The 16,398-nt window shown below is 40.1% G+C and overlaps 1 protein-coding gene across 1 annotated transcript; it reads right to left on the bottom strand.

Moving 5' to 3' along the window:
- Positions 1-217: 217 nt before the first annotated feature.
- Positions 218-8,744, bottom strand: LOC100750411 (metalloreductase STEAP4). The gene is made up of 4 exons (XM_035450663.1): positions 8,289-8,744; positions 7,187-7,714; positions 5,594-5,758; positions 218-481 (listed from the first exon to the last, which is right to left on the bottom strand). The coding sequence occupies exons 1-4, from the start codon at positions 8,742-8,744 to the stop codon at positions 218-220; spliced, it is 1,413 nt and encodes a 470-aa protein (XP_035306554.1).
- Between the last annotated feature and the right edge of the window lie 7,654 nt (positions 8,745-16,398).

The following is a 16,398-nucleotide window of genomic DNA, read 5'->3' as shown; positions in this document are numbered from 1 at the left end:
TGCCCATAGTTAAGAGGTCTCATAGTGTGAAACCGCAAAGCGAATCACAGTGGCAGCCCCAGGGTTCCTGGGAAAGGAAGCCAGGGAGGCCAGGAGTGAGTCCTCAAACAAGAGGCAGCAGTGGGTGCTCGCTTCCAAAGTCAGAAGACACTTCCTTCACTTAATAGCCAAACATCTGCTACAGGAGTTGAGAAATTGCCACGAATTCATCTTTGTTCTAAATGTCTGATTTTCCATTCAGTGCTGATTTTGAGTATTGTGAGTCCCTCTCCCAGCCCTGACGGATGCGCGTGAGGGTCTTGTCTACGCATGGCATTATGAGGATGAGTTTCATCACCAGCACTGTGCACGGGATGATGAGGGCTAAGATATAGGCTGAAGGAAGGCTCCACCTTAGGATCCCAGGGCTGAGGAATTTCTTTCCACCATACACCAAAGTGTGGGCTGTGCACAAGACCAGGGTCAGATAACCCAGTTTGGACTATAAACAAAAAACAAAAACACAGGTATTACCATCATCCACATGTTAAAGAGAAGCACTGTGTGTCAATGAAGTCTACTTGTCAGCAACCACAAACACATGATATTATTATAATAGTAGGACATTGCTAGGTTTAGAAAAAAACTCTAATCTTTCCTCAGAATGATAAATATCTCATTAAAAATGTAAAAAGATTTGTTTATTGATGACATGCTAATATTATCTTCACCTGGCTTGATTTAACAAAAACCAAACCAAAACAAAAAGCAGTTCTAGGAGTAAACCCTTTTACATTAGGAGACATAAATGTACTGTTTTGATACACAGAGGAAAATTCTTTTATTGATCACCTTATCCAGAGATCAGAAACAAATGACTTCCAAAAGCTCTGCATTATTCTCTATTACTACTGGTCAAAAGGAGACACTGGCCAATTTCTAACAAAGGAAGAACAATTGCAACTGCAGTTCTGAGTTCTGAAGCTCAGTGTTTGTTTCCTGTCTGAATTCTTTGAATTTGTCAACATTTGGCCCCTAGGAGAAACTACAGGATTTGATAACCAAATCTAATTTCAGTTACTAGCAGTCTGTTTTATCACAGAGGTGCATAGTGAGCATGCATGGGAGTTAGTTTTCTGGGGGGTCTTTTCAAACAAACTGCTGGCTTCTACCTCCAGAGCTTCTGGTTGCTCAGCTTGGGTGGTACCTGAGGTTTTATGTTTCTGTGACTCCTGTGGGGGTGACAGGCACTGTGAGGACCACGGGTCTCCAGGGACAGTTACTACCTTTAATGAGGTGTCTGCTGGTCCATACATGGAAAGAATGAATTTCTGTTATGTAGACCAGGAATAGGTCTAGGGTGGTGATACTTATCAAACTTTGTTTGAAGTTTTAAGCTTTATGGTAAATCTGGCTTTTCTTATCAGTATGTCCAGATTGTAAGGTTGAATTCATAAGTGAAATTCTTGTCTTTGGGGTCTTTTTCACCTTCTACCTGCTGCCTTCACACACAGTTCTTCACTTGATAGTGTCAGTGGTGGCTCTGGGGGTAGTCAGGAATCTTGGCAAGATGTCCTAAGCAGGGTCTGCCTGTCAGGGTCTCAATTCATTCTCTGCAGTGAACAGCTAATGAGAGGACAGGGGAAGTAAGGCAGTCAAATGAACAATCGGGCATGATAAAAGAGGAAACTAGAACATTTGTAGAGACGCCAGGAAATAATCAAATTGATGGCTGAAATCAATAAAGTGGAAACTAGGAGAACTATACAAAGAATCAATATAATGAAGAGTTGGTTCTTCGAGAAAATCAACACGATAGACAAACCTTTATCCAAAGTTACCAAACAGCAGAGAGCGAACACGCAAATTAATAAAATCAGGAATGAAAAGGGGGACATAACAACAGACACAGAGGAAATCCAGAGAATCATCAGATCATACTTTGAAAACCTATATTCCTCAAAATTTGAAAATCTAAAGGAAATGGACAATTTTCTGGACAGATTTCACGTGCCAAAATTAAATCAAGAACAGAGAAGCAACTTAAATAGACCTATAACCCCTAATGAAATAGAAGCAGTCATCAGAAGTCTCCCAACCAAAAAAAGCCCGGGCCAGATGGCTTCAGTGCAGAATTCTACCAGAAATTCAAGGAACAATTAATACCAATTCCTCTCAAAGTATTCCACACAATAGAAGCAGAAGGGTCATTGCCAAACTCTTTTTACGAGGCTTCAATAACCTTGATAACCAAGCCACACAAAGACACAACTAAGAAAGAACTATAGACCAATATCCTTCATGAACATTGATGCAAAAATACTCAATAAAATACTGGCAAATCGAATCCAAGAACACATCAGAGAAATCATCCACCATGATCAAGTAGGCTTCATTCCAGGGAGGCAAGAATGGTTTAACATATGAAAATCCATCAATGTACTCCACCATATAAACAGACTGAGGAAAAAAACCACATGATCATCTCACTAGATTCTGAAAAAGCCTTTGACAAAATCCAACACCCCTTCATGATAAAGGTCTTGGAGAGACCAGGGATAACAGGAATATACCTCAACATAATAAAAGCAATATACAGCAAGCCAACAGCGAACATCAAATTAAATAGAGAGAAATTCAATGCAATTCTTCTAAAATCTGGGACAAGACAAGGCTGTTCATTCTCCATACCTCTTCAATATTGTCCTTGAAGTTCTAGCTAGAGCAATAAGACAACAAAAGGAGATCAAGGGGATACAAATCGGAAAGGAAGAAGACAAACTTTCACTATTTGCAGATGATATGATAGTCTACATGAGTGACCCGAAAAACTAACAAGGAACTCCTACAGCTGATAAACACCTTCAGCAAAGTGGCAGGATACAAGATTAACTCAAAAAAATCTGTAGCCCTACTATATACAGATGACACATTGGTGGAGAAAGAAATCAGAGAAACATCACCTTTTACAATTGCCACAAACAACATAAAATATCTTGGGGTAACACTAACCAAAAAAAGGAAAGACCTGTACCATAAGAATTTTGAGTCTCTAAAGAAGATACTAGAAAATGAAAGGATCTCCCATATTCTTGGATAGGTAGGATCAACATAGTAAAAATGGCAATCTTGCCAAAAGCAATCTACAGATTCAATGCAATCCCCATCAAAAGCCCAATACAATTCTTCACAGAGCTTGAAAGAACAATTCTCAACTTTATATGGAGAAAGAAAAGACACAGGATAGCCAAAACAACCCTGTTCAATAAAGGAACTTCTGGAGGCATCACCATCCCTGACTTCAAGCTCTATTACAGAGCTATAGTCCTGAAAACAGCTTGGTATTGGCACAAAAATAGACAGGTAGACCAAGGGAATAGAGTTGAAAAACCTGATATTAACCCATACACCTACAAACACCTGATTTTTGACAAAGAAGCTAAATTTATATGATGGAATAAAGAAAGCATCTTCAACAAATGGTGCTGGCATAACTGGATGCTAGCATGTAGAGGGCTGTGTTTATCCATGTCTATCGCCATGCACAAAACTTAAGTCCAAATGGATCAAAGACCTCAACATAAATCCAGCCACACGGAACCTATTAGAAGACAAAGTGGGAAATACCCTTGAATTAATTGGTTCAGGAGACTGCTTCCTGAATATTACACCAGTAGCACAGACACTGAGATCAACAATTGATAAATGGGACCTCCTGAAACTGAGAAGCTTCTGTAAGGCAAAGGACACAGTCAGCAAGACAAAATGGCAGCCCACAGACTGGGAAAAGATATTCACCAACCCCACATCTGACACAGGGCTGATCTCCAAAACATACAAAGAACTCAAGAAGTCTCCAAAACACCAAACAATCCAATTAAAAAGTGGGGTACAGAACTAAATAGACAGTTCTCGATAGAGGAATCTAAAATGGCTGAAAGACACATAAGCCATCCTTAGCCCTCAGGGAAATGCAAATCAAAACAACTCTGAGAAACCATCTTACTCCTGTCAGAATGGCTAAAGTAAAAAATACTAATGACAGTTTATGCTGGAGATGATGGGGAGAAAGGGGAACACTTCTTCACTGCTGGTGGGAGTGCCAACTTTTACAGCCACTGTGGAAATCAGTATGGCAATTCCTCAGTAAAATGGGAATCAGTCTACCACAATATCCAGCAATTCCACTCTTATGCATATACCCAAAAGAAGAACATTCATACAACAAGGACATCTGTTCAACGATGTTCATAGCAGCACTATTTGTAATAGCTAGAACCTGGAAGCAACCTAGATGCCCCTCAACTAAAGACTGGATAGAGAAAATGTGGTACATTTACACAATGGATTACTACTCAGCAGAAACAAACCAATGGAATCTTGAAATTTGCAGGAAAATGGATGGAACTAGAAGAAATCATTCTGGGTGAGATAATCCAATCACAAAAAGGCAAACATGGTATGTACTCACTCATTTGTGGATTTTAGGCATAAAGGATTATCAGCCTATAATCCAACTGCCAGAGAAGCTAGTAAACAAGGAGGACCCTAAGAGAGACATACATGGTCCCCTGGAGAAGAGGAAAGGGACAAGATCTCCTGAGCTAATTGGGAGCATGGGAGGAGGGGGAGGGAGCTAGGAGAATGAGAAGGGGAGAAGAGGAGGGGTGAGGAGGACATGAGGGAGCAGAAAGGTTGAGTCGGGGGAAGAATAGAAGAAAACAAGAAAGGAAATACCATAATAGAGGGAGACATTTTAGGTTTACAGAGAAATCAGGCACTAGGGAAATGTCTGGAGATCTAGAAAGATGACACCAGCTAACAATCTAAGCAACAGAGGAAAGGCTACCTTAAATGCCCTCCCCTGATAATGAGATTGATAACTGACTTATATGCTACCCTATAGTCTTTATTCAGCAGCTGGTGGAAGTAGAAGTAGACACCCACAACTAATCAGTGAACTGAACTGGAATCCAGTTGCAGAGAAGTACGAGCGATGAGCAAAGGGGTCCAGACCAGGCTGGTGAAACCCACAGAAACAACTGACCTGAACAACAGGGAGCTCTGGGTTTCCAGACTGATAGCTGGGAAACCAGTATAAGACTGATCCAGACCCCAGGAACGTGGGTGTTAGTGAGGAGACCTCGGAAATCCATGGGGCCTCCTGTAGTAGATCAGTACTTATCCCTAGCATAGGTGTAGACTTTGGGAGCCCATTCCACATAGATGGATCCTCCTTGAGGCAAGACACATGGGGGTGGGCCTAGGCCCTATCCCAAAGGACATGATAGACTCTGATGACCTCTATGGAAGGCCTCACCCTCTCTGGGTAGCAGAAAGGATATGTAATAGGTAGGGTTTTAGTTGGGGGGGGTGTTAGCAGAGGAGAGGAGAGGGAGGGAACTGGGATTGACATGTAAAACAATCTTGTTTCTAATTCAAATAAAAAAAGAAAAAACCCTAATAAATGATTTAGTAAGAGTGAAGAAGTGATACACTTTAGAAGAGTGTAGAGTGATACATTAAACCCAATCGAACAAAAAAATACTAGAAAATAAAAAAAAAGCTATATTCATTTTGCAGTACCAAGATATTTAAAATTTGAAGCACTTACCTGGACAAACCTGAACTCTCTCCAGTTGACCATGTTGCTTACTGATGGCAAGGAAGTGATTCCCAAGAGAAGAAACAGAAAAAATCCCAGGATTCCCAGCGCCAAGTAAGAATCATTAAGCCAGGCGGTAGAGGTACTAAATGGGTTGTCTTTATTAGCCAGGGCCTATGAAAAGTTAAAAACAATTAAAGTGGATGCTCTCTACACCTCACTCTTTCATGGGGACTGAACCATACCTCTACACACATTTCTTGCACAAATCAAATTGTGTATTGTTTCTTACTGATCTCTTAGGAACAGTTTTGGGAAACTACACTTGAGAATTTTGAGCAGAAAAGGTAATTGTTCTGTGATTTTTGTTGTAATTATTTTTTCCAGGAAGTTTTGATTTGCCCTATATATCCCCAAACAAAGTCAATATACATTGCAACCATCTATAGCATGCGGCTTTCTGTTTCTCAAACAAAGACAGTTTTCTCAAAACAATCACATCAAAATTTGGTTTTATATTTTGTTTAGTGTTTCTTTCTCCTCTCTCTCTCTCTCTCTCTCTCTCTCACACACACACACACACACACACACACACACACACACACAGATTGACAGACACAGTTTGGGTCTTTCATGCTGATTATGTCATATACAGCATTAAATCTTTTATAACACAGTGTGGGAGGAATCAGGCTATATAGTATGATCTTTACTCAAAAAACTTTCATGAATTTGTTAGGGGAATGTGAGAGGATATACTTGTGGAAACAGTGCCTGTGAGTTATTGACTATAGCCTTTGAGACTGTAGTAAGCTGTAACAGCACCATTAATTTCCAAACCAGAATGGATTTGTAGCATTTCTGCTGTAAATGCTGAAAGACTACTTGAGTTGATTTTGTCTTTGATTATTCATAAGATAATATAAAGTATTTTTCAGAATTGTTTAGTTTTCCTGGTTATTGAAGTCAAATTCTCAGAAGTCAAACATGAATGGATTTCTAAGCACCCTTTTGTGAAATTGTTGTACATCCGTGGCTCATGTATGGGCAGACTCTACACTTAGTAGACAGTGGTTTAGACTTCAAAAAGAAATTTATATAAAAACAGAGGCTTTAAAACTAAAAGTTTGTGACTCTTACTCAAAGGGACTCTTTAGTCCCAAACCTGCCAGTTGTTCAGTGTCTCTGTGAGCTCAAGATTACAGATGTAGAGCCAAGTAAGTCTGGAATCTAACTTTTATTCTTAATGGGTCTGTGTGATCAAAGCTGGAGTCATTTGCAAGCCAGAGATACTGTTTTGGATTTTTGATACTTAAAAAAAATGAAGATGTTGGATGGACATGACAATTTGTGCCTCTTATCCCAGCACTTAGGAGGTGGAGACAGAAAAATCATGAGTTTGGGGCCAGCCAGCCCTAAAACATAAACTATCTTAAACAAAACTAAACAAAATAAAAAATTAATACACCCATCCCCCCAAAAATCACCCCCAAATAAAGAACAGACTTTGGATAGCAATGCTCTGTAGTTGTGAAATGGATTGTGGTAGAGCAAGACTGCTCTTTGTTTTAAGGAGTAGAGAGATACAGAGAAGAAATTTACCTGAGTAACGGTTGCATTTCTCAGTCTCCATCGTACATAGTAACGAATAGGAATCACAAGTGTGTAGATGACATGAAGGAAGGCAAATCCCAGAGCTACCAAGCCTAGCTGCTTTCTGCACAGCATCCAATGGTCAAGCCAGTTTGGGAATCGGCGGTACTTTGTACCTCGGTAGAGCTGCAGAATGGCAGCAAGGACACCAGGGAGGTACACCAAAGCAAGAAGGACAAGTGCTGTTATAGGAAAGACACGGTTTGGGATGGAAATAGCCAGGCGAAACGTAGTATCTGTCTTTCCATTCACGTAGGGGTATATCACTTCTCGTATAGCACAGTACACAAAGAAGAAGGCACACAGCACAGAGCACAAGTAGAAAGGGAGCCTCCACATTGGAAATAGTTGCAGAGGGTAGTTCTCAATTTCATTGGCTGCCACAAGAGATCCTTGATCCAATGGAGTGAGTCCAAGGGTACGAGCAATGTCCATCACTCTGTGCTTGGCTTTGCTATCATTCCCACAGACAAACACCTGAGTTAAAATAATTAATTCCATCTTTATGTTTTATTTAATAATTATCATTAAACTTTATATTAGTATCATGTGGAAAAATAACATACTAATGGACTATTTTCAAAACAGGCATATAGAAGCAACACATCAAGGAAGATGATGTTTTGAACAAAGACCATGCTTTTCAGCTGAAGGTGATTTTAGGCACTTAGTGCTGCTATAGGGTAAAGTTTACTGTGGCATAACTGGTCTCATCTTTCTTTGAGTGTGGGTACTACATCATTTATGATTATGGCTAATCTCAAGGCCACAAATGGACCCAGTTTCACCCAAGTGGACAGAGTCAACACGCTGTGAGTTTCCTGCATGGGCAAGAGGACTCCAGATTCAGACATCATTTGGTTCTGTGAAACTATTAATAAAAGTTGAGGCACACAAGACTACACTTCTCATGGAACTCAATAAAGCTGTCCTTAGCATATATTAGAAAATGAAATATTTACTGGGGATTTCATTTTGGAATTGTATTTAGCTAAGTACATATCAAAACATTCACCTTTGAAAGGCTGAATGCAAGTTTATTTAATCTTACCTGCCGACTTGCATCCAGTGTTCCTGACTGGAGAGCCCAGGCTGAGATGGTGTTAAATGCTTTGACCACATGGGCTCCAGGCACCAACTGAGCAAGGTACTCTGCATTCGACTCTGGATACTGATTGATTTTACGGTTGTTGCTGACATCTACCAATATTTTTCCATTGAGAGGGTCAACCAGTTCTGTGAGGAAATCATAATGCTCTCTGTGAATGGCCAAGATTATGATGTCAGACTTCGATGCTGCCTGGGAATAGCTTAAGACCTCTGCTCCCCTGGGCAGAAGGCTGGACATCTGGGGATTTCGACTCCCCAAAACAACAGAATAACCACACTGAAGCATTTTAAATCCAAAGGATTTTCCAAAATCCCCTGTTCCAAAGATGCAGACAGTCTCTTGTTTTTCTGAGGAATTCACAGTCAGAGGGAGGGCATCTGCACACGTTTTCTCCATTACTAAAAAACAAAAAAAGGAAATTAGAGGTGTAGAAATTCAAAAGGACTTACAGATCATCAGCTTGTAACCGAGACACCCCAAGACATTAACAGAAAAACATGCAATGTTTACAAACACAACTGCATATCTTGCCCGAGACTCCAGGCACAATCCATGTTCCATGTTGCTGTATCTACAACTTCACATAATAAGCTAGGCTACTCTATTCTTTCAGAGGATAGTATGTCTTTCTTTAGGACAGCTTTTCTCAAATTCTAATTTCTCAAGTTCTAATTGAAACTTTTAGTCAATCTAGAGGCTTGTTTTTGGGTGGGGACTCTGATTTTCAATGATTTAGTATTTGTCCTGAGAAATGCACTGTCTACCAAGGGCTAGACAATTGGCAAATATTTTTTAAGCATGAGCAGGATGGAAGTGAGGGTCAGAAGTAGCAGGGTCCTCCCTGTGTTTCAGGCAGTGTGTGATAAAGAGGAGGAGGCTAAATAATTAAAGAGTAACTAATAAGCAAGGGAGAGAGGTTGTAGAAGAGGGGATGTTGCCTAAAGACATTATTTCATTCATTCAAGTGGGTTGACAGTAAAACTCAATTGAGTTTGATGTGTAGTTTCCACACCAAATATAACTGGTGGTCAGTCACTGTAGCTTTCATGTCAATCATGAGACATACATAAATCTTGCATCTTTTTAAAAAAATGGAACTTTGGAAAAATTTCCTTTCTGTTTAACTCATGACAAAGCCCTATCATATTAGCTGAGCTTGTCTGAAGTTGTGCAATTGCAGAACACACAGAACATGCAGATCTTCACACTTAGACAGGAGTTATGAGAGAGAGAGAAGAAGAAGAAGAAGAAGAAGAAGAAGAAGAAGAAGAAGAAGAAGAAGAAGAAGGAGAAGAAGAAGAAGAAGAAGAAGAAGAAGAAGAAGAAGAAGAAGAAGAAGAAGAAGAAGAAGAAGAAATACAGAGCTTTCCTGTAGCACCACAGAAAGTGTGAATAATCAACACAATTGATTTCTACAAACTACCTTGGGATGCCCTCAGCATGTATCATGAAGGGCATGACCACATGTAGGAAATTATCTGGGGATGAGCAAGGTTCTTCATATGTAAGCACGTTGGCCTTTGAAAAATTCTTTGCATCCATAAATGCAAACTAGTGTATAGAAAACTTGGCCAGCTGCTAATCAGTTAACAGCTATTTTTATAGCTCCAATCTTCAGGTTGCTGGAATGACGCTGTCATCTTTCTGTTCTGTACATCTGCTTTGCGTGTCAAAGGACTGCCTACCATCTCTTCATTTCCCCCAATTACTCTTTCCTAATGTTTTTGCTCTCACATTTGTGCAATGATTATAGAACTGGCGAATTTACCAGTAATGAGAGAATAATTTTTTTATGGCAATATTCTCACTGGTTGCTGCAAACACAGTGATTCCAGGTGATTTGGACCATTAATGCATTCTAACTTTGTGTAAAATTTTGTAAAAATGAAGATATTGACTATGTGGCACTAGTTTCTGAATTAACGTGTGTGTGTGTGTGTGTGTGTGTGTGTGTGTGTGTGTGTGTGTGTGTAGAGCCCAAGGACAACTTTGGGTATTATCCTAAGGAAAGGCTATCTACCTCCTTTGAGACAGGGTCTCTCATGGGCCTGAAGCTAAGCAAGGTTAGGTTGGTTGGGTTGGCTGGCCAGTGAATCCAGGGACCTGTTTGTACCCACTCCCCACACGCTGAGATTATAACAGTCCTCTATGCTTAGCATTTTTACATGGGTCTGGGCATCCAATTCTGGTCCTTGTGCCTGTAAGACATGATCTCCTCAGACCACTTTAACACTGACTCTTCGTAGCAACAGGGCCTCGGCAAGTTATTCAGACTCAGCTTCATCATCTTTAAGATGAGAGACAATATCTGCTTAAGAGAGATGGAGGCTTAGATTAATTTGTGTATCTAAAAACAGTGCTTGAGACAGGAATACTCAAAAATCTAGTTATCTTTAACAGGCTATTTAATCTATTCAGTATCTAGGGAATATAACCCATTAATCATTTAATTAATATCGCTATAAAGTATATAGCTTGAGCATTAATCATGTTTTCATAACTGATTATTTTAAGTATATAAAGATCATCTGAACTAGAGATAAGGACATGCCTACTCTAACCACTTATTTTTTTTATAAATAAAATATTGTATGAAATGACTTTATACCAGACAAATTTATCAAAACACAGATGTAGAAATGGATGAAGTATGAATTTCTTTTACTTATAATTTTTTTTTTGTATTTTAATTTAGTATTCTCTCTTTAGGACATGTTAAGGTAATATCCTTGGTGTGTGACTCCAACCATTAAAATTAGTTTTTACTTTCAAAACTTAGAGTTGTCACTGGGCAAACTGCAGATGTAAAAATTTGATCCAATAAAAGGCAATGTGGTTTACTTATGCCTGGAGCACTGCCTTATTACTTGAGGAACTTACAGAAACTCTACGGTTGACACTGTGGCCACACCATGAGCTTCACTTCAAACCCTCCCACAGCTAGTTCTAGAATCTGGGCAGATTCCTAGTTCTACTAATCTCCCACTGCCAGCAGAAACTTGTTTTGGGTCTCACATGCAGTACCTCTTGATTCTTGTCATGGGGCTTCTCTGAGACCTGTGTCTGCCTAGCATTCAGGCATAACTGCTCACAGGGCACCACAAGTCAGCAGGGAGCCCGCCTCTGTCTTTCTTCCACAGCTCCTCTTTCTTTTGGCACTCCATCTGACGCATTTCTTCAGGTCCCTCACATGGCCCCAATGGAGCCGAGCACTCATTATCTGTGGCCATGGTTCATCTAGTTCCTTCTAAAACAGTAGTCTTTTCCATATTCCATGACCATGTCCTCTGCCCTCCTCTCCACTTTCCCAGAATCATGTCTCTAAGAAATCATTGGAGCACAATCCTTTGTTATCACTCTGCTTGCAGGGTAACTCAGGATAAAATATAACATTTTTATGAAAAATATTATCAGACTTAAAGTTACCACAATTGGAATGATGAAATAAACAATGTGGGAAAAGTTAACAATTCTTTGGAGCAACTTAATTCTTCACTTTTGGAAAAAATATTCTAATTACAGGTGTTCACAGAAATAGGATGTATGCATAGGGTGTCTCTTACAATAAGTACTGTTCAAACATGGTTGCCACATCCGTGTCAGACATATTTGTGCATCAAAATAGCTGCATGTGAACATGGGTTCATGAAGGTGGTAAGGTTTCTTGCTCAGTTTTCCAAAATTTCCCACTGTACTTCACTCTTAGATATAAAGTGGGGGGAGGAAACACTAAGAAAAGGAAGCAAACAGGAAGAGCATTTGCCGAAGGTAAAGTGGGTTAAAGAATTAAAACAACAGTAGTCTCTTCCCTCTGCCTTGAGGGCACCATCAGCTGGGTAACTGGAAAGAATAGGAGTTTCCTAGCTTGGAAAACCTCCAGGACTGGTGTACTTCTTATGGAAGTCCCTTCCAGAGAGGGTCATTGGCTGAAGTGTGAGCTTCAGGGGTGGGGCGGGAGATGGACAACACACCAGACATGATGGGGGAAGGAAGACGTGTTGCAAAGGTTTACATAGGTTAGGGATTAGCACACAAATGGGCAGCTGCCAAGTGGCAGCAGTGACTTTGATGTTCACAGAGCCATTTGTCATTGAGGTGAAGAATCCTGCTCTCTGTCTCTGCATTCTGCCCCAGGTCTTGGGAACTCAGGCAGCATTCTTTTTTTTTTTTTCCTTTTTTTAAAATTTGAATTAGAAACAAGATTGTTTTACATGTCAATCCCAGTTCCCACTCCCTCTGCTCCTCCCCTACCCCCCCCCAAACTAACACCCTACCTATCACATATCCTTTCTGCTCTCCAGGGAGGGTAAGGTCTTCCATAGGGGGTCATAAGAGTCTATCATAAACTTTGGGATAGGGCCTAGGCCCACCCCCATGTGTCTAGGCTCAGAGAATATCCCTCTATGTGGATTGGGCTCCCAAGGTCCACACCTATGCTAGGGATAAGTACTGAACTAGTACAGGAGGTCCCGTAGATTTCCAAGGTCTTCTCTCTGAAACCTATGTTCCTGGTGTCTGAATCAGTCCCATGCTGGTATCTCAGCTATCAGTCTGGGGACTAAGAGCTCCCCGATGTTCAGGTCAGCTGTTTTGGTGGGTTTCATCAGCCTGGTCTGGACCCCTTTGCCCATCACTCCTTCTTCTCCAGGCAGCATTCTTTAGGGAGTTATCTTAATCTAATGTAGGATCTTTAGTTGTCTCCAACTTGGGCCACTGCAGTGAATATTCGTGTATTTGGCATGACAGTAAGTTTTCATTTGTTTGAGACAATGCTCCCCAGGGCAATTATTGTGTCATTTGGCAAGTTCATACTCAGTTTTATAGGGAACCACTTGACTATTGTCCAGAGTGGTCACACTGTTTTACATTCCTACTTAGCAATTTATGAGTTCCAGTATTTTTTATTTTAGCTATTTTGTGATTTCAGTGTGGTTTTAATTAGCATTTTCCTAATGGCTGATGATATTGAACCATCTTGTTAAGTACTTACTTGCCATTTGTATGTCTTTTGCCCATCCTCACTTTCTTTCTCTCTCTCTCTCTCCCTCCTTCTCTCCATTCCTCCACAGAGATAAAGTTTTACTCTAGTTTAGACTGGCCTACAAATCTGTAGAGCTCAGGGAGTCTCAGACTTGTGCAACCATTCTGCCCCAGTCTCTCAAATTCTGGGATTATAGATAAGAGCTACTACACCCAGATTTTGCCCATTTTCTGATTAGACATATATCTCATATGTATGTAAAGACAGACTCAGAGCTTTGCTGGATATGTGATTTACAAATATGTTCTCCCAGCCTATGGCTTTTTTATGCTTTCATGTCTTTCAGAGTTTTCATAGAAAAAAGAGTTTTTACCTATTGCAGTGGAATCTCCCAGGAATCAATGAGGGTGACCCTATTGAGGACTCCTAGTAATGGAAGATATGGAGACTGGACAAAGGAAGACTTCCAGTGGTGGGACTGGAACACTATCCCAGCCACAAAACCTTGGACCCACAACCTGTTCTGCCTGCAAGATGTGCTTGGTCAATGGTGGCTCAGAGCTTATGGGAGTGGCCAACTAATGACTGGTTTAACTGGAGACCCCTGTCAGGAGAGGGAGCTCATGCCAAACACTGCCTGGATGGTCAGGAACCGGAGGCAAGACAGCTCAGAGACCCAGGATAGAACTAAACACAACTGGCCAAAAAACCAAAAACAAGTCAATGAAATGTTTCCTAATGATATTCTGCTGTACTACTCATAGCCAGTGCCCAGTCCAATCATCATCAGAGAGGCTTCATCTAGTTACTGATGAGAGTAGATGCAGAGACCCACAGCCAAAGATTAGGTAGAGCCCCAGGAAGCCTGTGGGAGATGGTGTGGAATAACTGTAGGACACAGGAGACCATGGCCTGCAGAATACATTAAGCGGAGCTCACAGAAACTGAAGCGACAGTCAAAGAGCCTGTGTGGGTCTGTGCTAGGTCCTGTGCTGTGTTATTTTGTGTAGCTTGGTGTTCTTGTGGGACTCCTAACAGTGTGAGTGTATGTGGGGGGGGGCTGTCTCTGACTCTTCTGCCTGCTCTTGGGATCCTTTTCCTCCTATTGGGTTCCCTCATTCAGCCTTGATATGAGGGTTTGTGCTTAGTCTTGTTGTAACTTATTATGGCATGTTTGGTTGATGTCCCTGGGAGACCTGCTCTTTTCTGAAGGGAAACGGAAGAGGAGTGGATCTGGGTGAGAGGAGTGGTGTGTGTCTGTGTGGGTGGGGTGGCTGAGAGGAGTGGAGGGAGGAGCAGTTGTTACCAGGATTCATTGTATGAGAGAAGAATAAATAAAAATGAAAAGGTTTTTACATTTCATGACATCAGTTTTTTATTTTATAGATTATTCTTTTTATATCTGAAAACTCTCCCTGAAGTCTAGTTTCTAAATGTATTTTTAAAAGTGTAAAAGTTAACTCTATAATATATTTTTAGCTTATTTTACAAAGTTTAAGGCTTAGGTCAGGGTGTGTGTGTGTGTGTGTGTGTGTGTGTGTGTGTGTGTGTGTGTGTATGTGTGTGTGTGTGTATGTTTCCTACATAAGTTAACCAAGTGCATATTTATTATTTGTTGAAATACTATCTTATTTTATTAATTAGTTTTGTACCTTTGCTAAAAATCAATAGTCGATGTAGGTGTGGGTCATTGTCTGGGGTCTCTATTATGCTATACTGATATATGTTCCTTTGTCTATACCATAAAATACTAATAGCTCTAAGTATATAAAATACTAATAGCTATATATGCTTTCAGACTACAAAAACAAGGACTTGGTCAGATTTCTATGTTTTATCATGATTCCAATGGTATGACCATCACCCCCAATCAGCAGGAAACAGTTTAGAAAGAACGACACCATATTACCAAATATTGTTTATAAATGTTTGTTTTCATTTAAATGTGGTTGGTTATAAATGATAATGAGCATAGTCAATTTTTTTTAAAAAAAGGGAAATAGGATATAGGAATGAATACTTTGCATTGGTATAGATTTTCATTTATTGATACAACTTTAAGGTCAATTTTGTGATATGTATATGTCTCCTCTTGTTTAGGTATTGTGTTTATACAGATCTTTTAAAATGATATGCATAATTAAATACAGGTTATATAGTTACCTATAATAGTCAGAACTTATTAATAGGTTAGTTAGGTTTTCTAGATATACAGAGATGTATTTAAGTTAGATAGGTATTCTTCAAACCTTTCAAAGACCTACAGAAATATGGTATTTAAATGGTTTAGGGTTTTTCTTGGCAGTGAGACACAACTGCTCCTGACACACCAATTACGTCAAAAAGGAGGATGGGCATCGAAGAAACTCGTTATGGAGTTTGCTTTCAACATGGCAAGGATAGCCATTTGAGCAAGAAACTGCTCTTGCCTGGACTGTTTGTTGCTGTATAAACTGGACGTGCAGGACCCACAAGAAAATGACTGCCACACTTACAAAACAAGATAGTTCTGAAGGGTTCCTGTTAAAATGGAGAAGTGTGCTAGACACTCTGTGGCCTATAGGCTGAAGATGGATGCCCAACGTTACAGAAGAACTTTGGGTGATTGTCCAGGTAGCGGATGTCTCTGTCAATTCTAGAGTATATATATTATTCTTCTATGGTCTTTGATAGAGTTAAAGACAGATAGGTATGGTTATAGTTTTCTTCAGTTATTATAAAAGATAAGTTACCCTTCTTTTTTATTTAGACAGAAAAGAGGAGATGATGGGGAGTGTACTGTGTTCATCTTATTGATTATTGAATAAAGTACTTGTTTGGCCAATGAGACAGCAAGTTAGACAGGACTAGGAGTCAAAGAGGATTCTGGGAAATGTAGTAGAGAAGTGGTGATCCAGGCAGGAAGTGACATAGCAAGGAGACTCATATTTAAGCAAGAAGAAACAGGAAGTGTCCCTTTCCCCCTCTGCTCTTCCTCCAGTGGCACAATGTGATCCACCGGCAAGGGAGGGTGTCAGGGGAAGGCATCCTCTATAAGATAAGTCTTATAAAATATATAGATTTATGATA

The sequence above is a fragment of the Cricetulus griseus genome (assembly GCF_003668045.3).
Source record: "Cricetulus griseus strain 17A/GY chromosome 1 unlocalized genomic scaffold, alternate assembly CriGri-PICRH-1.0 chr1_0, whole genome shotgun sequence".
Lineage (NCBI taxonomy): Eukaryota > Metazoa > Chordata > Mammalia > Rodentia > Cricetidae > Cricetulus > Cricetulus griseus.
Note: the sequence above shows the minus strand (reverse complement) of the source record. Positions and strands in the feature narration are given on the sequence as shown.

What these genes read in the sequence shown, in the direction of transcription:
- LOC100750411 (XM_035450663.1), bottom strand. Translation starts at nt 8,744, where the DNA reads ATGGAGAAAACGTGTGCAGATGCCCTCCCTCTGACTGTGAATTCCTCA. An exon ending in GAAATGCAACCGTTACTCAG is followed by an intron (nt 5,759 to 7,186) that starts GTAAATTTCTTC and finishes AACTTTTCATAG; the next exon opens with GCCCTGGCTAATAAAGACAA. An exon ending in GAGAGTTCAGGTTTGTCCAG is followed by an intron (nt 482 to 5,593) that starts GTAAGTGCTTCA and finishes TTTTGTTTATAG; the next exon opens with TCCAAACTGGGTTATCTGAC.